This window comes from Nesoenas mayeri (genome assembly GCF_963082525.1).
Source record: "Nesoenas mayeri genome assembly, chromosome: 1".
Lineage (NCBI taxonomy): Eukaryota > Metazoa > Chordata > Aves > Columbiformes > Columbidae > Nesoenas > Nesoenas mayeri.
Window position 1 is genome coordinate 58,823,635 of NC_137541.1, and position 26,552 is coordinate 58,850,186.

At 40.2% G+C, this 26,552-nt stretch overlaps 1 protein-coding gene across 4 annotated transcripts in view; it reads right to left on the minus strand.

Moving 5' to 3' along the window:
- Positions 1–2,162: 2,162 nt before the first annotated feature.
- Positions 2,163–26,552, minus strand: part of POLR3B (RNA polymerase III subunit B) — a gene marked incomplete at its 5' end in the record, with an annotated part of 81,934 nt that continues 57,544 nt past the window's right edge. For 3 of the 4 annotated variants that reach the window (XM_080352590.1, XM_080352589.1, XM_080352588.1), the window contains 5 exons: positions 2,163–2,740; positions 7,598–7,771; positions 13,531–13,644; positions 16,476–16,642; positions 17,526–17,629. In XM_080352590.1, the coding sequence (XP_080208716.1) occupies positions 2,611–2,740; positions 7,598–7,771; positions 13,531–13,644; positions 16,476–16,642; positions 17,526–17,629 (689 nt within the window). In that variant the 3' untranslated portion in view covers positions 2,163–2,610. Of the gene's footprint in view, positions 2,741–7,597; positions 7,772–13,530; positions 13,645–16,475; positions 16,643–17,525; positions 17,630–26,552 lie in introns of those variants that run through there. The other variant, XM_080352591.1, reaches the window with a different exon arrangement.

Here is a 26,552-nt window from a genome sequence, read left to right on the forward strand (position 1 = left end):
TGACAGCAGTACAGCCGTTAGCTGACATAAGACCTCTTTGTGAAGGCATTCCCTGTATAAAAATGGGGAGGGGAACCTGGCTAGGAGGATAATTCAAAAGGCTGTAAAGATGAAGCTCACCAGAGGAAAGCGGTGTGACAGCTCTGGGGTTCTGAGAATCTATGTTACCTCAGCAGTCCATGCGTCATAATTTTTCCTGGCTGCAGTAGGATTCCTTCCTCGAACCGCCACTAGGACATTCCAGGAATCCAGAGCTGTTTGTTCCGTTTCTGCTGCTGGTTTTGTAATGCTTATTCCACTGCCATGAGACTACTTGCAGGTGTCTATTACAATGGAACACAGGGAGCCTCTTAAAGAGAGGCAAAAAGTAAAAAACAGAGTTTCAGCTCAGATCTGCACTTCAATAAGCCTCTGGTGTATGCACAGGCTTAGGTTAGACCACCGTGATGTGTGAACCAAACTGAGGTAGGTACCACCAGAACATTTGAGAGTGGGTGACCCTCACTCACTGCCAGACGTGTCTAGTTTCTATGTTCTACTGGATCCATCATTGCTAAGGCTGCACCTTTCCTCCTAAACTTCAGATACTGCAGATTTCCTTCACTCTCACAAAACCCGTCATCCCCACGCTTTCATCAGCTCACGGCAAACTAGCTGCAAGGGGTTGCACACACAGCTGCTCTCTCAATAGGGTTACTCAGGAGCACACTCCTTTCCTTCTCCTCCTTCTCTGCTATGCCTACTTCAATTTCCACAGGTGTAACTCTACACATTGCTTAGTCTTTAATGTCCTCTGGCTCTGATCATCTAACCTGGGAGACCACTTAAGGGCAGACTAGCTGGCAAGAACACTTGATCCTCAGCATAGTTTCCTCAATCCAGGTCAGAACTTTCCCCCACCAGCAGGCTGTAGCCTTGGAGGCTCACTCCCTCTGCTGGTGCGCCGAGCCTCAGCCTGGCAATTTCAGGGCGCAAAGGAAAGGTGGTTAATTTGGTTGGGGCTTTTGGTTAACTCCTTCCTCCAGTTTGAAGCAGTAGGTCACTTGCTTGTAACTCTTTACAAACAACCCAGAGCTGTTCAGATCCTGGTAGAGGTGCTTCATGAGCTCTTCCAATCCAAATGTGCTGTGTTGACATCTGTTCAGTTTAAAGAAAACAACAACAAAACCAAAACAAAACAATAAAAAACCCAAAACCCCCCAGAAAAACCCTATCCCTTCAGACTTGATTTGTAAGCCCAGACACAAAACTATTAGTCTTAGTATTTTGGTGGAAGCTTAAAAAGCAAACCTACTCAGGCTGATACGCAGGTGTGCTTCTTAAGCAGCCAAGAGAAATAGCAGCAACGTGACTCAAGAAGTGTCAGGATCAGCATGCAGGGTTCAGCCATATGAGGAGCCAAAGAGCATCTTCGGGCTTCCAGATCATGGGCAGTGTTCTGCATCCTCACTGATCTACAGTGCTGCCTTTCTCTGAAGCACCTCAACATGTGCATACTTTGTCTCAACTTCAGTGTGACTACTTTTTTGCTTAAAAAGTTAACCACATGCTTTGCTGAGTAAGGGCTAAAGTGTGTTTAGGGTACTAAGTGACTCTTAGTTCATCCACTGCTTTAGGTCTAGGCCGTAGATCTCATGAAAAAATTCAGCTGTTCCCTTTCTAAATCCCTTTAGGTCATTCAAACCTGCTTCACTGTCAATGGAAGATTCGTTGTGTTGTTGTTGTGTTTAACTATGCCCATATTTAAAAAAAAAATAAAGTTCTAAAGTCCTAGGACAGCATACACCAGTACCTAATGTTTGCAACCCGTGTTTTCAGGGCTTTGGGCCAGTGTATTATTACATTTACTATACTCAGCAGGAACTGAATGGATATCTGTAAGCTGTATCATACACTTGGTGTGTATACAGCTACTTCCTTTGAACTTCATGGAAACTGCGCACGTTTAGCTGAAAGCAGACTGACTGCATAATCACACCATTGCTGGCACACAAATGCACCTGCATATTGAAATCTCACTCAAAATGTCTGATTTCAAGTTCTTGAAAAAGTAGTTTCATTTCTCTAAGCCTGACACTACTTAACAAAATTATAATGCTTTAACAAAATACTTTAGGAATAGGAAAATGGTTTAGAAATAATAAGAAGGCTTTACAACCATCAACACATATTCAGGTTATATTATTTAAAACATTTATTAGTCTTTCATATTCCACTGGTCTGGAGAACATTTTTAACCTCTATGAACAAGATGTGCATTCAGCTCAGCTCAAGTCCTAGTCCAGAAAATCACTTTCCAAAACCAAGCGTGGGGTTGTCTGAAGTGAAACAAGTGCTTTGCTGGATTATGGCCTTATTCCACAATTCCCACATGTCCTGCTCACTCAGACTAATCAAGCCTTTCAGAACTGCTCCTAGTGTATTCCACTGACAGAGTCTCCACTGTCAATTTAAAACCAGGTAGGATACGTAAGAAAGATTTCTTGCACTGTCCTACACCTCCCTTCTACCCACTCAGGTTTTAGAGTTATTCTTGTTCCCTCCTCAAAAAAATCTTCCAGTCATACATACTGGATTTAAATTTCTGTAAAGTACTTCTTTCTATCTTTTTCATTCATTGTACTTAGCTAGCTTTAGCCTAGGTATGATGTTCATTGACTGCAGTTCTTGGAATAGGAGTTTGCAAGCATATGGTATGCGCAGAGAAGACACATGACATGATGATTTGCAGTAGTGGCACCTAGGGAAACAAAGAAAAAGAAACAGCATCAGAGTTGGTACATAAATGAAGCTCTGGAGAAAAAAAAAAGTTGCCACTATCCACTGTTTTTTTTGTACACCTGCATTTAATCACTGGGTTCAGTCCCAGAAGGAGCCGAGTGCTTGACACAGTTTAGCACTTAAGGAAGTCATAACTTTAAGCCCCTCAATAATGTGACTGAAATCAACAGGAACTTAATTTTAAACCGGCACTTTTCGTGGAGGAGAATCACAGCGCTCAGTAGCTAACAGGACTGACTTCTGCTGCTTCACCGCTCATGAAACGGCCAACACAAATTCAGCATTGTGTAATGAGAGAAAGGAGGTGAGCAAAGCTAAGTATTTCTGCAAAACATGGTTAATGGTCCAGTTTCTGTTTTATATACATGTCACAAAAGGGAAGCAGGAAGAAAGAAGGTTAACACTTAGTTTTTTTCCTTATACGTAGTTTTACCCTATAATGTCTCAAATCGGTACGTATTCCTACCTCAGAAAAGAGGCATTTCTCATCTTAGGTCGCCGCGTGAACAGCCAAAGCTTTAGTTGAGACGGGAAACAAGTAAAAAGTGCTTTACCATATATTATTTGCACTCTTTACTCATATAGTGATCTTAAAATTCTGGGTGAAAGTGATTTTTTTGTCATATAGATATAACCTTGACCATAAATGGTATAGAAAGGCTGGTCACTCAGCCATCTTTCCAGTATTGGGACCCAAATTCAGCGGTGATAGCAACTGTTTAAATTATTTAGTTTCATACTGTGTAAACACAAAGGAAATTACAAATCTTTCTTATAAATATCAGCTTCCAATCTCCGTGTTTCTTCATTCTCCTGTATATTCCATTTTCTGGTTCTGGAGAGGTGAGAAAGCCAGGCCTTTGGGAACACGGAGTGACTCAGCACTTCTCTAATGGTCTAACAAAGTTCTTTTTTTGTTTCTGTGTTTCAAATTTGTATTTCTGCCATAAAGTCGTAACAGCCTGAAGATCCACTTAAAGAAGAATTAGCAAAATTCCTACACGCTTCTGTGGTATGGAATGAGACTGAGGATCAACATCTATAAGAAAGCCAATGCTTAGTCATTTGTTTCTGTTACCTATGAACTTGACCTAGAGCACATAGAAGTCAATGGGGACAGGTCCAATAAAGTCAGTGAGTGTTAATAAGTTTTTTGGTTATGAGAGTTGGCATTAGTCTTACAGTTGCATTTTCGGACACTGCTACTTCTCTTTTACACACATACCTAAATAACATGTTGAAGAGCTGGTTATTTTCCAAGAAAACTGTGGTTGTCCTGACCTCCACATGCTCCATACTTAGGGTATATATTTTTTTTAAACCAATAAAGTTGTCAACCAACAGTACAGAAGCCTTAATTGCATTTCTGCAGTTCATGATGAGGAGTGAAGCTTCACTTTCTTCCCAGTAATTGCTTTCACTTTGTCTAAATCTGACTACAGGCAGTAAGAAGGTAGTAGACTGAAGTTGCTGTTTGCCTGGAACAGGCTTCTCCCGTAGACACTGTCACACAAAGGAAATGCTACAGACAACATGCCTTTAAAACAGAATAGACCTCAACTGCAGGTTTATAACTACTCCCCTAGTCCAAATGTATAGGGATAGGTACATTTTTGTGGTGGGAGGAAGTGACCTAAGCAGGAGCCATTTTCTGATGATAATATAGTGAGCAACTGTTCTCAAAAGAAGTAGCCTTGCAAGCCCTGGAAGCCTGATGAGACACTTTTCTGCTATGAGCAGACAGATGTCTGGCACCTGATCACAGCTACTAGGGACTGAGCAGCTACTCAGTACTGAGGACTGACTACTTACTACACAGCCAGGCTCAAAGCTACACCCTTCTGGGCCTGCTTTGTACTTGGATGGGGATCTCCCCCAAAGGTTAAGGTCCAATAAGCACAAAGCTCTGTCAAACGGAGATCACAGAACCTTAAGTACTTCAAAGACCACTTGGTACCAGAATTGATACTAAAATGGACAGGAAAAGGCAACTGTGCCAAGGCTGAATCTGGACCAGAAACAAAATTTTTCTTTATGTATATATCAAAATGCTCCGACTTTGTGGATTGCAATACCTTCTTATCATCATAAAAGGACCAAATTCTGCTAATTGCAGGCAGTGGAGTCCTGCCCCTGAGCACCTGTGCAACAGCAAAGTTGGAAAATTTGCATGAAACTGGTACGTCACAGTAAGTAAGTTTATACTGTAATTTGTACGGGGACAAACTCTGTCACTGCCACAACAGTCCCCTTCCCCCGTGAAAGTACCAGATCAGGTCCCAACACTGATGTGGTGTTACTGTCTTGCAGAAAAACACCCCCAGTGGCTAGTCCTTGTCTTGGACAAAGGGTTCATCTTCTTTAAGACAAGTGCCCTTAACACTAGCCACCAAACAGTGTGTTCCTAAAAGGCTTCTTGCAGCAATGTCTTATTAATGCCAGAATCACTGAAAAGACCAATTTAGAAGTTTCTCTTAATGACTTGGTCTCTACTGCGATGCTCATTGTAGAGCCACTTGCTTCAGCTACTGGCAGACACAGCCTATCATTTACCAGAAACTACCTCTTATTGATTACTCTCGCACATCAGACAGCTTTTCACAGAATCAGATTGCAAGAATGTCTGGCTATGTCTGAGAGAGCAGTTTCCGTCATAGTTATTTAAAGAGTCACCAAACTTTGTTACAAACCTCAAAATATGAGATATACTAACCACACCTTAAAAATACAATCTGATGCTATTTCTAAAGTTCAAGTTCCTACTTTTCTTCCCATGGTCTCTGAGAATCTTCAAGGACTGCTCTGAAAGCCAAGGTTCTTATTAAAAATAATTGAGCTACATCTGGACATGAGGTTTTTTTTTGTAAGGCAGTGCTTTACACAGTTAGAAGTGGCCAGACTTATTGCATACCCTTCCTTTCAGACAACTTCCTTCAACTGTTATTTGCGTTGGGGTAGTTTTAAGAGACCTGGATCAGAAAAAGGTCTCACTTGTTACATACAGTGTACACACACTCCAGAAGAACAGGACTCTCAGAAATACTGGCTGCACAAAAGCCAGCAGGACAATGCCCAACTAAAAGTCACCAAGTGTGACGGGATGCGCAGCGCAAGCCTCGTCTCTCTGGATTTCACGTGTGTTTACCTCCCTCCGTCTGAACTGTTGCTCCGTAAGGAGTAGAACTGCTGCTGTCGGCAGACAAACGTGGCCCTTGGTTTCTGGCCAGCAGCCATGGGCTTCAGAAGAAAGGGCTGACCAAGGGCAGAAATGGTAGTGGCCACTTTTACACATCTAGGAACTGAGAACACGCCTCGCTTTCCTACTTCATTGTATCATGGAAAAATCATTCTCAAAGCACTGAAGTGAATAAAGTCCAATTTCCTGCCTCTCCCAACAGATTGATACTGATACCCGAGATGTGGCAAGTTTCCGACAATATTCTTTTGAGGTGTTTAGAAATGAATCTTTCCCCATCTCCTTCCAACTCCCCGTCTTCCTCTGACATCAATATTAGAGTAACTTGTAACTTGAACTCGCATAGTTTATTTTTTTCTCCCTTTGTTATGGGATTGCATGTTTTCACAAAGCATGCAAGAACACTGTATCTCATAAATTCGTATTGGTCTCACAAGTCTGTTTTTCTGCTTGGCTAAAACAAAACCAAAGCTAAAGCAAAGCTTTTCCCTCACCTTCAAAGAGCACAAAAGCAAGTTTCCCTATCTTCTAATAATCGTGGTGTATTTCCAGCATGCTACAGAGCAACTTTAAATCTAGTATCTCAAAATTACTGTAGAGAAAAGATGGTTAGAGCAAAGCCCGTAGTGATACACATGATGAGCTCCACACAGTTTAGACATCCAGTTTTATGCTTCCCCTACAGGGGAAGATAAACTGAGATAAACTCAACACTGGCTTAGGACCCAGCATAAGACAGCAAGACCATCAGCTAGTCTAGAGATAAGTTTCTTAGGGACAAGGCAGTTGGGTAGAAGCCAGCTGAATTTCCAGCCATGCAGCTGCTTGTCTCTTGGTGCATTTGCCTGATGCTTCAAAGAGGAGCTCCTTGTTTTACAAGACTACAAAGCAAAAGGCATTTGGGAGAGGCACACTGAAGAAAGCCATATCCATGTGATTATGAACACTGTAACTTAAGACCAAGGCAGCAGGACATGTTGTTTGCTTCGCCCATTCTTCTGTGCCCACGCTCTCTTCAGCCTTGCGAGGTTCAACAAGTGATCGCACCAGGAAGCTCTGTGGCTAGCATAGCTAGTAATCTCACTTCTGGTGTCAGAAGAGTCAAGTACACTAACACAGCTATTTTCCCCTTGTCAAAAAATAGACGATAAACAGGACTGGGCATTTGCTAATCCCTTGCAAGGGCGGGAAAGAAGGCAGCAGACAGCGCAAAGGTGATCTTTCCTACAAGGACAGCTGGCTGTGGAAGACAATACCTGTGATCCCACAACAGGAGAGAACCCAGTCCATTGACTACACACTCACTTTAGTCCTCACTTCGGTCAGACCACAACAAAGAACCATCCCCATCACCAGTTTTCAAACTACCAATTTTGAACGTTGACACTGGTTTTGATTAAGGTGCCTGGGACTGTTAATTGGTGCCTGTCAGCACTTTAAAACTGAGACGCACTATAACCAAGGACAAAGTTCTGTTACATAGAGGAGTGTTTAATCTGCACCAATTTGCTTTATGTACCTGAAGTCAAGGGTTTTTTTGAAAACATAAAACATGTCACATGCACAAAGTGAGGAGGGGACACTGTGATTTACAAAAAGCATTACAATTGGACAACTTACCAGCCTGAGTACCCCAGCAAGCCACACTGCCCACAGACATCCACTTCAAAGGCGTCACTTGAAATCATCAGTCTCTCCAACAAAAGCATGCTGGCTCCATAACCTATCAAACAATCCCGCTCCATCTCTCCAAGACGTAAACCACCATCCCGGGATCGACCTTCAGTGGGTTGCCTTTGAAATAAATATTTGAAAAAATGTAGTAAGCATTTGAGAACATGCATTCTGCAACTATAGGAATGGCTGTCTTCAAACTGTAGAAACAGTACAGGACTGATGGACAACAGCATTCTACAAACCAGAGCTGCTGATCTCACAAATGTGTTATTCAAGTTGAAGCAATTAATCTTTGCTCCTGCACTAGCGATACGGTGCAGTTCTGTGAGTGGCAACTGCAGCGTCAGGACACAACTCTTTACCTCACAGGATGCAGCCCAGTGAAAACTTTAACAAGAGACTGAACAGTATCCAAGATAATCTGGACACAGGTTTGGTACTCTTTTTTGATGAGACATTCATTATAGTTTGTAGATAACCATATGAAACAACACCCAGCAGCTAATGAATTAATCATCAAGCTGATGTTTCAGCTGAACTACAGCTAAGACTAAATTCTTAAAATAAAAGCATTTTTAATCTGGGAGAGAATATCAAAACCAAGCAGCAAACAAGTACTACACATATTACTAACTCATTATCAAAATCCTACTTTTTTTTTTTTTTTTAAAGTTACATTCATCTAATTTATTCTTTTCATGTCTTGTAGTTAATAGACTGATTTTTTTTTTTTTATTGTATAAGTTCCTGGTTTTCTAGTTTCTCAACACAAATCAAACTCTCACTTTTTGTCTGGAAAGACTTCATGTCCTCATGGTGTCAGAGGAAAATTTTAACAAGCAATGTAAGTATATGCTGAAGATTTTGAGGTAAAACGGCAAGATAAAATATATTAGTTAACAATATTAGGACTATTTAAGCCTTTTTTTTTGTTGTTGGACAGTCAAAACTTTAAATATCTTATCATACTGCAATTTCATACAGTATCAATGCTACCCTCATATACTAGCGCCATGCAGTAGTACTTAGGTTGTAAATATTAGCATGAACTACGAAGCAAAAACAAACTCTAATTCCTGAAGCACTAACATATTGCATATGTTTTATTAAATACTTCAACCTTAGTATAATCTCTGAAGCATAATTTTAAAGAGAAGGAATAAAGAAATGTTATTGGCAATCACAAGAGGCTTTGCTGCCCAGTGAGACCCCATGTTTATGTGCTGCTTCTGGTACCTGCAGCAGTGTAACCCACCTAGAACACCCTATGGCAGAACTGGCCCATAACTTTTGGAGTATACTTTATATTATTTCAAATAATCACATTAGTTAAGCATACTACATAGACTAAAAAAATATTTTTTGCCAATTTATTGCAACTCAGAAGAAAGGACTTATAAAGCCTTCAACATCTAATCATCTTCTGTAACAAGTATTAAAAAAATATATTAATTATTAGACCAAAATATCTTCTAAAGATGCAAGTTGTATTTGTTTTTAAAGGGAAGTAGTTTCCCTTAGTCTGACCACGCTGGAACCTTAAAAATAATCTGCTTGTAATTTAAACCATCCTTTTCATTCATATAATCTTCTATTTTTCCCACTGTTGGGAGAATGGATAGAAGTTGTTTACATCCTGATTAAAATCCCTCTGGTCCCCTCCCCAGATGATGAGACCAGCACAGTTCAGATGCTGTTTGAAAGGACGAACCCTGTGCTAACTGCAGCTTCTCTTCTGAAGTCCCAAGAGGCAGATTCTAAAAGCAGTTGGGGTCTCCAAAGATTTGCTGTGGTGCTGTAACTGCTTGAGTTCCTTTTACCAACTGACTTGTATAATATATTAGTTAATGCACAAGCCTACTTTCAAAAGTGCCACCAGGTGCTGTTCCACAGGATAAAATGCCAAAACAGCTTCACTAATGTGAGCCTAAATAAAGTCTCAATCCAGTTAAGGAAGAATAAAACATCTTGAAAAACCCTGGGGTCTCAACTCCAGCCTTTTAAGAGTTGCTATGTCATGGGTCTTCCAGCAGATATGGGATGAAGATTTTTAAGGCAGCTGAAATCCCATTTAAAAACAAACAAACAAACAAACAAACACAAAACAAACAACAACCCCCCCAAACCAAACAGAACAAAACACTCAACCAAAACACAGAAAGCACCCCAAAATCAAAAACCCCAACCTGAGTCTTAAGCTCCTGAGTGTTTCACTTGCACTGAGCGTCAAGATGACCTCATTTAAAAAAAAGAAATCCCTTTTCCCTAAAAAGTAGTTTTCAAAAGTATCAAGAATTTCAATATTGAGACTGAGCCTTTGAAAAGAGTCTGTCTTCTGCTCCCTAAGTCAATTGGATTTTTCTTCTGGTTCACATGAGTTTGAAAATTCCCCACACCAAGGCTTGTTTAAAATGTTAAAACAGTATTTGTAAAGCATTTGTGCTTCGCCTTTCCCCCTGTACGTGTACACACACACACTGCAGCTGTTGCTCTGGGCAACTACTTCCATTCTTTATTCTAAATCTAACATTCTGAAAACAAAGCAGACTCTTGAAAATAAGACTGGGAATATCGGTAAAGATTTTTTTGTTTTGTTTTTAAAGATGAAAACTATAGAAAGTTCTTAAAATTCCTAAGTGCTAAATAAAACGCAGTAAAAAAATAAGTAAAAAATAAGGCCAAGCAGTCCTTATACTATTTAACTGCTGCATTTAGAAAAAAGCATAAACCAATTACCTTCAGTGTTTTTAAGCACATTAAGAATTTATTGGCAGTAATTCTGCATTTTCTGGAAGAACAGTAGGTTCAGCTTTATGGCCTGTCCCTTGTTTCATTGACCAGGGGAGGGAAATAAGTGCACCCCCATGAGCAAGAGCAGGGCTTGTAGGCCTCAGCACATGTCCCTTATGCCTCTTAGGGAAAACCAGCGGCTAATTCGAACTGGAGTCATTGGCTGAAACACGGATCTCCAAGAAGTGGAGTATTACCTGGACAAACGCTGTTTGAAGGAGGAGGGGGTGCTCTGCTCCCAGAGCGCGGAGAGAAGCCCTAAACAGTGTCATCGCATTACACCCCTGCAGTACAACAGGAACTGACATATCTGATAAGTTCAAAAGACATGCAGGTGGCAGCTCTGACAATGTCCATCAAAACAACTATGCATGCAGAAAAGCTTATATTGATCTCTTGTGAGGAAAACTAAAAGCAGTTTATCTATTAAAAAGATTTAGCAGGACCGGGTATCCAGGCAACACCATATATAGAACTAGGTTTTAAATTGTCAACTACTAACGGCAAAATAAATTAAGTATTGCATTTTGGTTAACAAACACCAATTCAGAGGGCAACATCCTGGTGGTTTTTGACTGTGTTGACAAAGGAGTGCTGCTTTGCAATTCTATTATAAAGTCTTGTTTTAATCAGAACAATATCTAGAATCAGTGACGTTCAAAGAACTCAAGTCTTCTGCCTTATTCCAGATGGAAATACAGTTTGTCAGCTACGGTACATTTGATATATAATAAAATGCATTTCAAGACAACAACAGCCGAATTCCATGTTGAAAGCTGTTAGGGAATGACTTTTAAAAGTAAAAAACAATGTTAGAAGCAATCTACTCTCCAGGAAGTGCAATGGAAGATAAAACAATAGTGAGTATGAAAGCTGGCAAAGCAGACTCTCTCAGCAGAGGCGATGGCAATAACAAAAGTTTAATTAGTTGAGGAGAAAAAAAGAAAATTCCTAAAAGACTAGTCAAGAGGCAGCATAAATTGAACATTCACTAGCTTTCCTGAAAGTCAAATAAAGAGCCCCAGCTACATAGTATGATGCTGCTGACTGGAACAAAGAATTCAAAGAAAGTAAGGGGTGGGAGAAATCACACCACCATCATCTTTACATGTAAACATTACCTTGACTTGGGATTTAGGTTTCATTTAGATTCAATATGTCTAAACAGTTGAGAAGTTGGGGAGACAATACAAGAGCAGATGAAGGGATTTGAGTAAGCCAGGAGCTCCAGCAAAGCCAACTGCATGCACCATTAGCTAAGACAGCGAGTTTTCATTTTCATGTGAAGCACCAAGACCACAACCAACACACTGAAGAACAGAAAATGAGGCAGACAGCCCATTATTTGGGAATATTACTTATGTTCATACTGGCAAGCAGGTGTGGTAAGAAATGATGGCTGTGCTGTACTTGCTATTTTTAATGTGGCTGGTGGAAAAGTTCAGACAAGAATTAAAAAAACTTTTCATTATTTCTCTCCCCGTTTAAACACTGGTATTTACTTCCATGGAAAGTGTGAGACAACTTCAGTTTGTCCTAGAGACACCATGATGCTGGAAAGCCAAAAGTCATAGGAAATGTGCAATAAAAGCGAGAAAGATACTTCCATATCAGGTACAGCAGAGACCTGCCCCTCCGTTCTCTAATAGCACATCCACAGGTGGAAAAGTGTGCCTGTTAAGAGGACAGACTTGCTTACTTGTGCAGGCAGCCAAGGCAAGAAAAGTGGGTCAGCACATGGTAAGAGGCATAAAAATAAATTAAGAAGTAAAGAACATGAATCATGCTTGTTACAGGGAAGAGTAGGGCAGTATGGACATGACTTTGTGCTTATATCTCAAAAACAGTACAAGAAAAGAAGGTCAAAAAGAAGACTACTGCCATGCAGCAGATGAGATATCAGTGGTGGACATGATAGTCCAGAAAGACTGGTAAAGGACATTTAGAATAATCTTTGCCAGAATATTCAAGACTATCTGGCAATTAACTTTCTGTCATGATTTAGCAAATAATCCTACTGTGCTGGAGGGAGGTGGACTAAGTTATCCACTAGGAGCCTCCTCAAAGCAAAGCCTGTGCCACTGAACTGTTTTTTGTGAGCCAGGAACATCACCAATTTAGAACATGAGCGCAAGCAGCTATACCGCTTGGCCTTAAGGAGAAAAAGTAACATCAGTGAAAGCGGGATGCTTCAAATTGCCCAAAGGTCCAGATAATTTAATAAGCCCACCTCCAAGGGCTTATATTGCCTATTACTCAGAATAAATCTCCTTGACTTAAAAGTTTGACACCAGATGATATCAACATGGTAATCAACCTTTTTGTTGGAGAGAAAAGCAAGTTCAGGCTTATTGCAATGATCATGACTCCAAAGGAACTGAGAACGTACATTTAACTGTGCAAATAAAAACTGAGATTTACTGCTGGTATCTCTGTAACTTTTGCAGTTTGTTAGTGTGAAAGGTGCTATTCTCCTGCATGGTACAGGATGATAACTGTGGACATACAACCCTAAATTCAGTTTTAGAGCTGAATGGAAGATTCTGCAAGGCAAAGTGCAGTATAGCAGGGACGTGTATTTTCTGATGCTTGTTTGCACTACACTAGTGCCAATTTGCCTTGCCTTGACAGACGAAGACATGGGCCACATCGATATTAACCTGATGAATACCAAAGGATGCTGAAATATTAAAAGAAATTTCTTCCTTCTACTCATACTTGATTTAGTAAAAGTACAAATGTTAAATTAGAAAAAAAATCCTCCAAAAATACCTACAATATGAGCAATCTAACAGGAAAGGTCAGAGTGTGCACAGTGAAATCACCAGATGGTATTTTCACCAGCTGCTAACAGAAGTCTGAAAAGCAAACTCAGTTTTGGATGACATAGAGCCCAACTGAACATTGAGAACAACCTCCTGCCAAAGTCTACTGTGAGGGCTTTTAGTCTGTAAGAGTGTATTAACAGGTAATGGCATTTTGTGTCAAGTATCAAAAGGTAAACAAACTTTGTTTTATACCTATCAGTCAGCTGGACGCACTTCTGAACATACACTAAGAATTCTCTGCTTAGCCTATAACAATACCTGGTGAGCACTGCTCTGGGTCCTCGAGCTCTTGCATGCATTTTATCCAACACCATGTGCTTCAGCTTCTGGTAATACACAGGGCCAAAGTAGATATATGCTTCCAAAGGCTCACTGAAGGAATAAAAGAAAAAACACAACACAAAAACAACATTCACAGTTAACACATATTTACCTTAAGAGAGAGAAGAGTGTCATGCACAGGACGAATTTGAAACAACCGTGAGCCCTAGAAAAAGGTGTTTGCGCTGTCAGGGCAATCAGTCTGTAAACCCCACAGAGAACCTTCTTGAACACAAGAGCAGTAAACTTCCAGCGCCATGTACTCTTGTATCCACCCTAGGGAGGAACAAGTTCGTGAACTTGATACTGCAGGTACCTGTTTCAGCTGTACCATGTTAAGTCCGTCTGTCTGTACAGGAGTGTTTCAGTAGTGCCATCAGCAACTGACAAAGACTGTAAATGCATCAGATGCTGAAGAGTGACTTAAGGTATTTCTATTTACATTCCTTCACTCTAACTCATTCACACATTAAAAAAAAAAAAAGGCAAGCATATATGTTAACAAACACAAGCAGCAGAAATGCTCAAAGCATCATTTTTAGAAGAGCACTTGAATTTGTGTTTGCATGGATAGAATCATATAATCATTTTGGCTGGAAGATCATCAAGTCCAACCATAACCTAACTCTAGCACTAAAACTAAGAACCTCATCTATACAACTTTTAAGTACCTCCAGGAATGGTGACTCCACCACTTCCCAGGGCAGCCTGTTCCAATGCTTCACAACCCTTTCCATGAAGAATTTTTTCCTAATATCCAATCTAAACCTCTGCTGGAACAAATTGAGGCCATTTCCTCTCATCCTACCGCTTGCTACCTGGGAGAAAAGAACAACACCCACTATGCTACAACCTCCTCTCAGGTAGCTGCAGACAGTGATAAGTTCTCCCCTCAGCCGCCTTTGCTCCAGGCTAAACAGCCTCAGTTCCCTCAGCCACTCCTCATCAGACTTGTGCTCCAGGCCCCTCACCAACCTCATCACCCTCCTCTGAACTCTCTCCAGCACCTCAATGTCTTTCTTATAGTGAGGGGCCCCAAAACAAACACAGTATTCAAGGTGGGGCCTCACCAGTGCCTAGTACAGGGAATAATCACTTCCCTAGTCCTTCTGGCCACACTATTCTTGATACAAGCCAGGATGCTGTTGGCCTTCATGGCCACCTGGGCACACTGCTGGGCTTAGCACTGGCACACCATGATCTTGACAGCCTTCCCATCCATTAATTCTCCCTGTGCACCAACTGGGAGTCCAACCCAAGGCCCCGCTGTCTGAGAGCCCTTCTGAGCTCAGCTGCCCCCGCAGCCCTGCTCGGCAGCTGCATTCACAGCACAAACATCCCTACACCAGCTGCCACCCAGGGCTCAGACCAGCTGGGTAAATGGGCTCTTGAGAACCATGTGTAGGCATCTGCATCAGCTTGGGAACATCTGTAAGCAGTACGGAGGGTGTTACTCCATTCTACGAGCTGGGGTAACGGCTTGAGATTTCTGTGTTTCAAACACACCCAACTTTAAGAACAGTATGAGTGCCTAACAATCATAAAGCAGCAGTTGAAAGCACTCAGTCATTTCCCAGCTACCACCTTCAGTGCTAAGAATGACCAGATTTAACACAGACAAACCAACTCAGCACTGACACTGATTTATTTAAAAAAAATATATATGTGCAATGTAAAAACAAGCTGGAGACAAAGGTACTGAGCCTCCCATTCAGAGTCGTTACTGACACAGAGGTAGTTGTATTTCAAAAGCTGCCTATTGAAGAAAATAACAAAACTTAACTAGACATTTGGAATTTGCAAACTTCCACATTGTTATCAAATCTGCCTTCAAATTTCAGGAAAAATAGATTAAACAAGTGAAATTTGTTTGGAAGAATACCAGTACCTTAAAGCAAAGTCTCTAAATAGGGTACTAAAAAGTTGAAGTTTGGGGACACGGGATTTTTAGAGCTGGATGATTTCATTCTCCCTAGGAAACAAGATCAGTCGGGTTTGTTAAAAGTTACCATGATGTATCAACAGAAAGTGTTTCAAATACCAGGATACTTGATATAGTTTATGGAATATGGAGTAGTTAAAGAAAACAAAATCATATCTCTGAAACAAAAAGAGAAACTACATATGGAATAAGTTGGTAGGAAAAGCAATTAAAATAAGAAGTATTTTTAAAAAAAACTTACAAAAGAGACCTAAACTTGTTCCTTGAGAAGGAGGGGACTGGGAGGATAATAAAAATAGCAGGAAGGTAGGATTAAGATACATTTTGGACAGGCAGGCATGTGGAGCCATATGGCCTTTTCCTGTTCCTAAACTATCTTATGTTCTTTGAACTCTGCGTCTCAGAAGCCAGTCTGATCAACACAGCAGGAAGTTTGCAGATTAGAGCTTTATGCTAGACTGAATCATTGTGTAATCGAAAGAAGAAGAAAAAGGAAAAAGAATACACACAAAATATTCCCAAGAAACAGACACCTGCTTCCAAAGGCATATTTTACAGTACTATTAAAGTCAACACGAAAATGCTTCTCTGATTCCAAGTATAAATAAGGTTTGCTGCCAACAGAAACCCGACGTTTCTTACAATCACTCAGATTGACTTTACCTTTTTTTGTCATGCAGCAGCATACTTTCTTACATACTACAGGGGCCATTCACATTACAGCCACCCAAATACAAGTAATTCTTAAAATGTGGAACCACAAAATACTTCTAAGAAAAAAAAAGCGCACTGTTCTGAAGCCCCTTCCCTCCATCTCACAAAGTGGTTTGCAAATAAGAGAAAGTTCCTGAGCTCCGAGACATGAGAAGATTTTTCAGATGTGTCTTAACAGGATTTCTCCACCCTCTGAAACATCTAAATCTATACAGCAGATTCTTACCCAGTGATACCAGATGTTACATAGTCCTTCCCTAGGTAGTTATAACCATGGCGAATAAGATCTTCACACACATCCTTAACTTTACTGCCTCCAAAAGCTGTTCCATAGTGAAATCTGCCATCGAGGACCCCAGCCTTCCCAGCCAGGAGTTCAATTAACTTTCCTACCTGTGCAAAGAAAAGCAGAGTTAACAGACTCATATGGAAACGTTGCTGGGTTGGTCATAGTGTACGTTAGCCAGGCAAAGTGTCTGAGGTGGTGGCCTGGGTCGCTGCATGCAATGGCAGGAGAGGAAGAAGCCCAGGTTTCTCCCTGTTCACACCCGCTGTGCGAAGGGGTGAAAACCAGACACATCGCTGGGTCTGGGGACACCTTTAAAGTCCAAACTCAGACAGCTCCATTTTTTTCCAGTTGTCTGGAGAATGAACAGGATCCAGTTTGGCCTTATGCTCTAGGAAACAGCCTCAGAGACTGACATGGTACAGTGCAGCAGGGGGAACAGAAGAGAAGCGGCCAACAAAGGCTGTACGAAGTAAACAGTGGAGGTCCCACATAAAGCCCAGGCTGTGATGTGTTTAGTGTGACCCTGCAGTACAGGTGCAAGACCTCCATCAGTTCCAGGGAAGCGTGTGTAATCTAAGTTATGCAGGTCTAGAGCTATTATTGAAACTCCTCTCCAATCTTTGCCTTGCAGTCTGCCCCAGCTGGCTTAGTGGGCACAGGCAATAAGGAATGATGAGGGAGAGCAAGATATTTTCAAACTGAATGTGTGCAAGCGAGGTATTCAGTTGCTTTTTTATTAGCTTGATACAGAACAAAATGAGAATGATGCATGAACAGCCTGCATCCCTACTCCTTTTACAGGAAGATGTTTCAAAGCATGCAAAACAGAGGGCAGAATACTTGTAGGAAAGCAAGTGTGTGGTGTGATGATTGGAGAATATTCTCAGTGAAACTGTGTTCAAAACTTTTTCTTGCTTCTGCTGGCTACTCCACTTGGCTCTCTTTGTCAGGGGACACTGTCTCTTTAACTGTAACACAACCACTAACCGTCATACGCGATGGGAAGCCATGAGGGTTCATTATGATATCTGGACAGATTCCTGTATCGCAAAATGGCATGTCCTCCTGAGGAACAATCAGTCCGCACACCCCTGCAGAAGAGAAAACATTTCAATTCACAAACAGCAAACCACCAGCAGGGCTGACGCCCATCACCAGATTTTCTTCAGTGTTCTCCTCCTCCTCTCTTTCTCATGGATCACTTTTTACCCAGATTCATTACCATGAGGAGTGCTCACAACCTGCAGGCTGGAAGAGAGCCCTTGTGACAGGACTGGCTAAATTAGCATACCCTTACATAATGCTCCCAGTGATTTGTGAGCTAGCAAATTAGGGAAGAAAGCTTTAGATGCAGCTTTCAGAAGGAATGAGAAACTTCAGACCAGTCAGACTGGAACGTCTCAAGAGAAACCCAGTTGTTAAAAGCTAATGCTTTTATAATTTCCTGCAAAAAAAAATTAAGAAATCAGGCCTCTTATGTTATCTCTTTGGACGAACAGAATTATTATTGATTAGAAATTTGTTTGTCAGATGTATCTTTGCTAAATACTGTGAAGCAAAACAAATCAAGCCAGGACTTTGACAGAGACTGAGAGGAGGTAAGGAGGGGAAAATTAAAAAAATTAAAAATAATTAAAAAAAAAACACCACCAAAGGTTTTTTTCAGGTAGGATTCGCTTGCTGCTTTCAATGATTATAAGGCACAATCCACTTCTCAGACTGCTTGTATTCTGTCAGTCCATGAACACAAACTGTACCCTGAAAAGTTTTGGAAGCTTTTTCCAGTTTCCATCCATATTGGATGTAAAACAAACAAACCCCCTCAAATTCTCATACTACTTAGGAAAGATTAAACGGAAACATGAAAACTCTTTTAAAAATAGTCTGTCATACATCCCAAAATTTTCCTTCCAACCCTCACAACTGCTTCTACAGTGAATTCTGAAAATCAAAATACTGCAGCTATAAATGAGCAGCAGATCTAACATTCCAACTCAGGTGCTAAAATGCAGCTGCTTAAGCCCACACTCCTTTGAACCAAAGCTACTGTTTCAGTTGGACAATTTCTTCCAGAAGTCCTTAGAGCTGAGAAAAAGCCTGCAAGCTATTTGGGATCAGCCTGCTGCAAGTGCCAGAGCACGTTTTGGGAACCATCCTGAAGCGGAGGGGGCTCCTGCAAGACTGAGGGTGCTGGTTACATCCCTAAAAAGGCATCCCCCCACCAGCCAGTTCACAGGGGGATATTGGCGTCTGCTCAGGAGGGAGCTCCTCTTCTACTGTCCAAGCAAGACGGAGATAGGTGTATGGGACAGTAGTTAATAGAATGAGAATGGTAAGTATGGGGGAAGGGTGCAGGGAAAAAAAAAAGGACTGGAACGTCTCGGGCAAAGAGGAGGGGGGTTGTTGTATTTAGTTTTTAAGCCTAGTGAAACTAATTTTCATTGTTCTATTATGATAAATCAATAACATCCTTCTACCCCTCCCCGCCAAGCAGCAATCATTTGCTGAAAATGAAAAAAACCCAACAAACCACTCTCTCTTGTGCACAGGGCTTTTTTCAAACTAAAATTATATACAGAAATACTTAATTATATAGGTATTATGGCACGTATATTTTGCCTTATTCGCATCTACTTCTAAGAAAGCATTAGGTTGTATCTGGACTTCATGGCACCTGTAAGCCAAAAATTAAATCTTAGCTAACTTAAAATTACTTTAGGCTCTGCAAACCTTTTATATGCCAAGCCGGTTCCCATAGCAGACAGCCACTGTGTTGTTTGTTTTGTGTGAAAGTGAATGATAAAAGATCCATGAAATCGACACAGAAAGGCAGAACAGCAGAAAGAACTGAGGGCTCTCCATCATAGCGGCTTCTACCCTCCGCTGACTTGTATAACAATGGAACCTACACACCCAACTGCAGATCTAACACAGCTGTGCATTTCATTAGATGAAGAGCACTAGTGACACAAGTAAATAATTAACTTATTCTGGTCCGCTGACTGTGGTTATGAGACCAGTCATAGCTGACAGATTTTAATACAAGTTAACACAAAGACGGCATAATGAGCTTAGAAGTTAAAAACAAAATATTTAGACAGAATCCAGCTATGTGAAGCTCACTAGGCCATTTATAAAGTTTCTATTTTACAGAAAAAAAAAAAAAGGAGAGAAAGCTATAAAAACTCAGTTCTAAGCTTCTGTATGTTAAGAAGTTGCTGAGCTTATAGCAGATCTATAGCATGTCCGTGTGTATTTCGAGAACATAACAGAGAGAAGTTTCTTCCTCCTCTATGTTTTAAAAAAGTTCATTCTTTCTCATTAAAAAAAAAGCTGTTTAAAAAGCTGAAAGAAGCCTTTCCTATTTACAACACTACTTCTACAAGAAAGTAACCGCAATTAATTTCAAAATGTAAACCTGATTTTATTTTGTAGTCACTTGCCGTCATAAACTCTTTAAGAGACTAACGCTTGCAGGTCTACACTTTAAATCTGCTGCTCCCTCTCATCCCTGAAGGCTGAGCCAGGGTTTGCAGCAGGGCAGTAAAAGGCAAGTCTAGGGGTTCTGCATTGCCAAGCAGCTGCGAAAAAGTGACCACGAGAATTAATCCGTAGAAGAGGAATTAACGCTTGCAACTGGCTAATAAAACAGTACAGGAGAAAAGAAGAGGCTGGATTTTAGGCAGCCTCAAGTCCCAAATGTTGCCCTGTCCAAGTCAGAACTGCATTTCACAACTGAGCTGCCCAGCTACTCCCCATACAATATTCATAAATAGGACACGCTCAAACTAGCTGGGAACTTTGCTCCGGCTCTTACTGCAAGTTTTTAAGAGTTCCAAGTTGTCACTGATTTAGACACTACATGAAAATCAGGCCCCAGAATTCACACTATACGCACAAAACACTTTGGTTTCATTCTCTTCCCTTCCCCTCACAATTCTTATATGCTGCATCTGAAATTCAGCACTAATTGCTAATTCAACACTAAATGCTATACTGCAACGGGCCTGAATCTGCTCTCACCTATACACTCTGTAGTTCTCATCTAGGACCAGAATCAAACATGAACAACCAGAAAAGGCTGCAGACAGAACAAAAAAAAACCCAAAACCCCAAACAAACAAACAAACAAAATCCCCCCAAATTAATAATTAATGTGTTGGGTTTTTTTAATGTGCACTAACAAGAGTATGTTTGAGCAAGGAACCATCCAGCAGCTTGCTATATCTCATTCCTTTTGAACTGAAAACCAAACTGAATCCCAGAAAAAAACTTTGTATATCAATTTCATTATGTCAACTTAGAGGAAAAAAATCAGTGAAAATGCTAACAAATTCTTTTAAGATAACCCCTCTCTCAAAATAAAAAAATAGTGGATGAATAAGAGTGGGAGTTTGCTGCAAGGATAACAGTTTAAATTGGAGTAAACTTAAATCAGACACCTATAGTGGTTTAACATGCAAGTATAAACCAGCCATGGGCAGTGTTTTTCAGGGCTATTGTATGGCAGCCAACACATGACAGCCCCGTCCTCACACCCGCTATCTGCACCAACCCTGACAGCACCTCAGCACCCACGCACCTCTGACCGCCGCACCCTAAAAGTGGGTTTGTTCTTTAAGAGCTTATTGCGCTAATCGAGGGAAATTCAGGTTTCCAGAATTGCTATATTTTTATATGCGGTTGCTCTTCCAGTTTGCTGACAAACAGGAACATACAGAGACTTGCAAACCAGTAGTTCGGCAGGGAGGGGGAAAGGGGGCGGATGGGAGGGGGCAGGGACAGAACACAACAGCATGGGAAAGTTTTTCACCGGCTGCGATAAGATGTCTTCTATACACACACACGCCAAATGAAAAGAAAAAAATCATCAAATAAGTCAAAACAACCTAATATAGAAAACTAATTACTACCAGCAGGAGGGACATTAGAGAGCAAAGGAGAGAAAGTGAATAGAAGCAGCAGTAATACCAGTTTCTATCAGCAAGATAAAAGAAGCGCATTACTAAACGTGCTTGTTTACTTATTCTAATGATACGGTGGTAAAAGAGCTAAAACCAACTTGAAAGGCATCTATTTTAGATTCACCACATTTGCCAGAATTTGGAAAATACTCTTGAGGAATACGACCACGTCACGTAACGAAGAGGAATCGTAGCTGTAATGCAGCACCATGTATCATGGACAAGCGACAGATTTGCAAAAATTAGTCAGGCTAAACAAAAATGAACATCTGCTTCAAAACTCTCTGATTACATAGTGTGTTGGCTAACTAAGGACAAAACAAGTTCAGAAGAAAAGTGCTGCATCACACGAGCTTTGTTCAATATTGAATCATTCACTGATCTATCATATCACTTGCTACATCCCATTTGACATAAGAGGTAAAGAGCAGAATTAAAATTAACAGATAAATAATGCATAAGTAAACTTGATTAGTTTTCTTATTAAAAACATCACTCTAAATGAGAGGAGGTGCTAGAAGACAATACAGTTTGTACACTGCTTTCCCATGAGCTGCTGAATGGTCTGATGTGATAAATTTGCATAGTCTGAAGCACACAAAGAGCTGATTAATTGAAACCCTTACAATGCTTCTGGAAGCAGCTATTGTAAAACAATAACCATAGGAACTTTACAAAATACACATGGCTGAATGAGTCAAGAGCTTAATAAAATGTGTGTTCAGGATACACTATTTGGAAACAGAATTAGAGATTTTTATTCTGTGCCATAAAATGCTAAATCACCCTAATTTCAGAGGTTCAGTTGAGGATTTACTGAAAAGGTCACAAGGTTACCTGTTTGCTGCTTGAGATAAAAAATGCCGTAATTTTCTTCTTAAGATGGCAAGTAAGCAGCGGTTTTGTTAAAAACAAATAGAAAAAACAGTATGAGAAGTTTTAATGGCATTCTGACATCTCATTTTCTCAATTTCTGAAAATAAAAATAAGGTAAGAAATGCTTACCTTTCCTAATGCTACTACTATAACTACTAATCATCCCACATTCTTGCAGTCTATAACAGCAAATTCTTTTTAATGCCACTTCAACCATTTAACTCCTATAAAGCAGCTGATGTTTTGTTAGAGATAAAGTACCAAATCTGAATTGTAACATGGGGGAAAATGACACAAGTAGATATTTAAAACTAACAGCTTACTTTACACGTTCTGATGATACGTACGGTACAAGTGCCTATTAAAAGGAGAAAGATAAGTTGTTCTCAACCACAGAGTTAGGCAAGCAGAAGGAAGATGCTGAAACTAGTAAAAATTTTAAAAAGTAAGCAAGGTCAGACTTTGCTAGATAAGTGGTATTGTTATGAAGTTTATGTAGTTGACAATGCTGTGAATGGATTTTGTTTCGACACCAAAGAACATTGTTCATTTAAGAAAACAAAGACTATCTTTCATGAATTTAAACGCGCTTCCTTGTCTTTAGATTTGTTTAAGTGCAGATACTTCAGAAAGGTTTAATCCTTTATCTTAGATCTTCAGCTATTAAAAAGCTTCTGTTTGCCAGTTCAAACAATCTCTTGCTTAAATACAGTTTTTCCACTCCTCAGGAATACTGTTCAGTATTGCTGCTTAGTTCTGTGATCTGCAGGACCTTTGTTGGAGGTGTTAATCCTTTTTCACATGAGAGACTGAGAAATGTTCTTTCAGAGAAGTGATATATTGCTTTTTTCACATCAAAGGAGCCCAACTTTTTCCTCATTGTGACTTGTAGCAAAGCAAGAGGAAATCTGGAAATATAATAATTTAGTTTGTATGGAACTCAGATGAAGCTTCTTTAGCTTAACAATTCTTTAGCCTCCTGTGCTTTGAAAAGTGATTTTGCTTGAGGAATGCGAAATTGAAAAACAAAATAATTAAGCAAAAAACTTTCTTTATCCTTCTGGTAAAAATACGATGCAATATAGTTAAAACATAAGTCCTACAGCTCAGGATAAGTACTCCCTGGTAGGTATATGGGTTTTTGTGAGACATTAGAAGCTTAAGGTCTTACAGACTACAGTGACAGTCCCACTCCTAAAGATCTTACTACAATGTCCAGTTCGAACATGATTACTGACATAGAGCAAAATATTTGCTGGTGCATTCCCCAACACAACGTGATGGCTTCATTTGGGTTTTTTCTCCTCCTCATACACACCTTTGTTGACAGGGCTTGAAGGAAAGGGTAACTTTTACAGGCAGTTTGGAAGAAGTGTACTTAAAACAGGGACTTAATGAAAAGAGCGTGTGGTGGACAGGCCAGAAGTGGTGACCCTTGCCAAGATCATGCTGACATGTGAGGGGACACAAAGAAGGCAGCAAATACAGAGGCAGCGGCACAGATCTATATTATTACAGAAGCCTATAAAATGCACCTACATATTTAACAAAAGGCTCTTCTGTAACAAAATGCTAAAGCTGGTTTGTGACACTTATCCTAGATACTTTCCAATTCTGTTATTTTGCTTCTTTCTGCCCCAGTGACAAAGTATAGCTTTGGAATACAAATCAATTTGGAACACAGGAAAAAGCCCATGAAAAAACCTTGGGAAATGTGGTTTGTACAATCCCTTATTTTGCACAGATTTAATTATTTAAAAACTACTACTACAATTCCATGAAATCAAATCTTCATGCATTCCTTCTAGAAAATAAAAATACTTCACAGGAAAGACTGACAATACAGAATGGAGAGAAATACGCTTTCTCTCTTCACTGAGTCAAGGTACTTGTTGGTTTAAGCTCATCTCAGGCTTAAATGGCCCTATGATAGGCTCAAAGCTAACATTTACAAATTAAACTTGAAGTGGTAATTGCCTGCATTCAGATGAAGATGAAAGAACAAATTCAGGGCTAATTAAAAATTCTCTCAATGGAAAATGTTAAACTGTTAGTATCACGATTTCTGTTTCACAGCTGCCTATATTCCTCTGTTATGACTGATTCTTCCCCAATTTGATGACTGAGAAGGATGATATTAGCTGTATTTTTAAACAGCTAGCAAAAGAGATTTTCCCTTTCCCTTTCATCCTTTTTCTGCAGTGCTGTCATTGCCTGTAATCTAACATCAATGTTGGTATCCGGTTCTTCATTGCATACTGAAGTTGCAAAACAGTAAACTCCACTGCTTTAGCCAACATTTTTTTTCCTTGGTACCTAACATGTCTATCTTCTCCACTAAGCACATTCCTCCTTTCACCCATTTATTGTAACAGCTTTTCCAATAATGCACTACGTGCCAGTGAACTGAGAGATCTACTACCAGGAAGCATATGTATCCTAGTAGAATGTAATAATTTAGAATACAATCGCTGCCCCAATCACAAGGGATTTCCAGAGGTTGATGTACGAGACAGCTAACAAGCACGTCTGCAAAATCTGTAACACAACTGTTGCAATATTCCCATTCGTATCTCTAAAACCAAGCTGAAAGAGATGTGCTATTCTGAATAATAGATGGTTTTGGCTTATTATTATTATTACAGGTCCAAAGCAGAGCTACGTGGGGGATCAGTCATTCCAACCTGACGTAATGCCAGGCATAACTAAGGGCACCCTCAAAGTTCCCTACAGGATTTAGGATGCTGTTTTTCATTACCATGGAATTTCCACGGGTATTTTACTTTGGAAAAAAATATTACTAACTTTCAATGCCTTTTGGGATATTAAAGAAAATATCACCAGATTCCACCACGGTGCATATTAGTTGGTTCTGCATTTGACGATGAACATCAGGGTTTGATAACAAGCAAAAGTATTAGTGAGATGTCTGCTGTTGAGCCCTCTAAAATGAGCTTACTCTAGATTGTGAGATGCCTCATGCACATTTAGCGGTACAGAAGGTGCTCTGCTCCCTAAAGCCATATTACAGCCTGCCTGACACACTCCTGTTCCCTTTATCATTCTTCCACTTCCACCTCTTCTCCTCAGATGTTTCTACATTTGTGGAGCACCCTTCTTCTTCATTTTTGGAGAGGCATGAAAATCAGTTCAATAGAAATCTTGTTCACTCAGTATTTCAATACATGCAATTCAATAGCCTTAGCTAGGAGACAAACCCTATCTGCCTAAATTTTAATGCAAGATGTCCATAAATACTTATCATGATTAACTGAGTAGGTTCTTTAACATAATGTGTAGGCTATTTTTTGTTTTACTCCAGTAAGAAAATTTCTCATGGACAATACTGACTACATTGTTATATAATAACTTACAGCTAAAATGCCACGTGCCACCTATCAAGAGAAAGGACTGATCAGACCAAGCTCAAAATATATGAAGAAATGGATATGAAGAAATGGACTTTGCTCTAAAAGCAGTTGTAGGCTTAAAAGTACTGCACATCTTCATTGTGTATGAGCATTTATTTCAGAAGACAGAGTTTCAAGAACCAATTTTATGGGTCTATGGAAAGATATCATGAGAAGCAAAGGTGATCTTGCTGGAGGCACTGACAAAGCCTGCATTGACTGGACTCTGTATAAAATACACACAAAGAACGTGAGGCAGTATCTGGTAAGAGCTGATATTATGATCAACTACTGCCTTTTGTACCAATTTAGGTTTGCTCTACACGAAAGTCCTGACCACCAAACTGGAGACTATAGACATAAGGATTACTGTAGCTGGCCCTACATCTCATGACAGGGATGTAAGTCTTCAGTTACATGCAGCCAGCTCATTGCCACTGAGGCTTTTGCACTCCCATAGCCCTAGAAAGTACCTCGAGTTTGACTTCTCATGCTTTACTCATGCATGTGAGTAAAGAAGTGAACAGTGATATGAAGCACCATAAAAATTACTTCTTACCTGTGCTTGGAGTCCATCCGTAAGCAAACACTCTACATAACCCCTCCAATCACACAGGGACTGAATATACTGCAGATTATTCTGTTTAAGCTTGGTTTGAGAAAGCCCTAGAGCATTTTTTTTCAGTTTCGTTTCATTGCGCTGACTCTGATTTTCATACGGATGATGTACAAGTACCAGCTCTTTGCTAACTGGCTTCATGGCA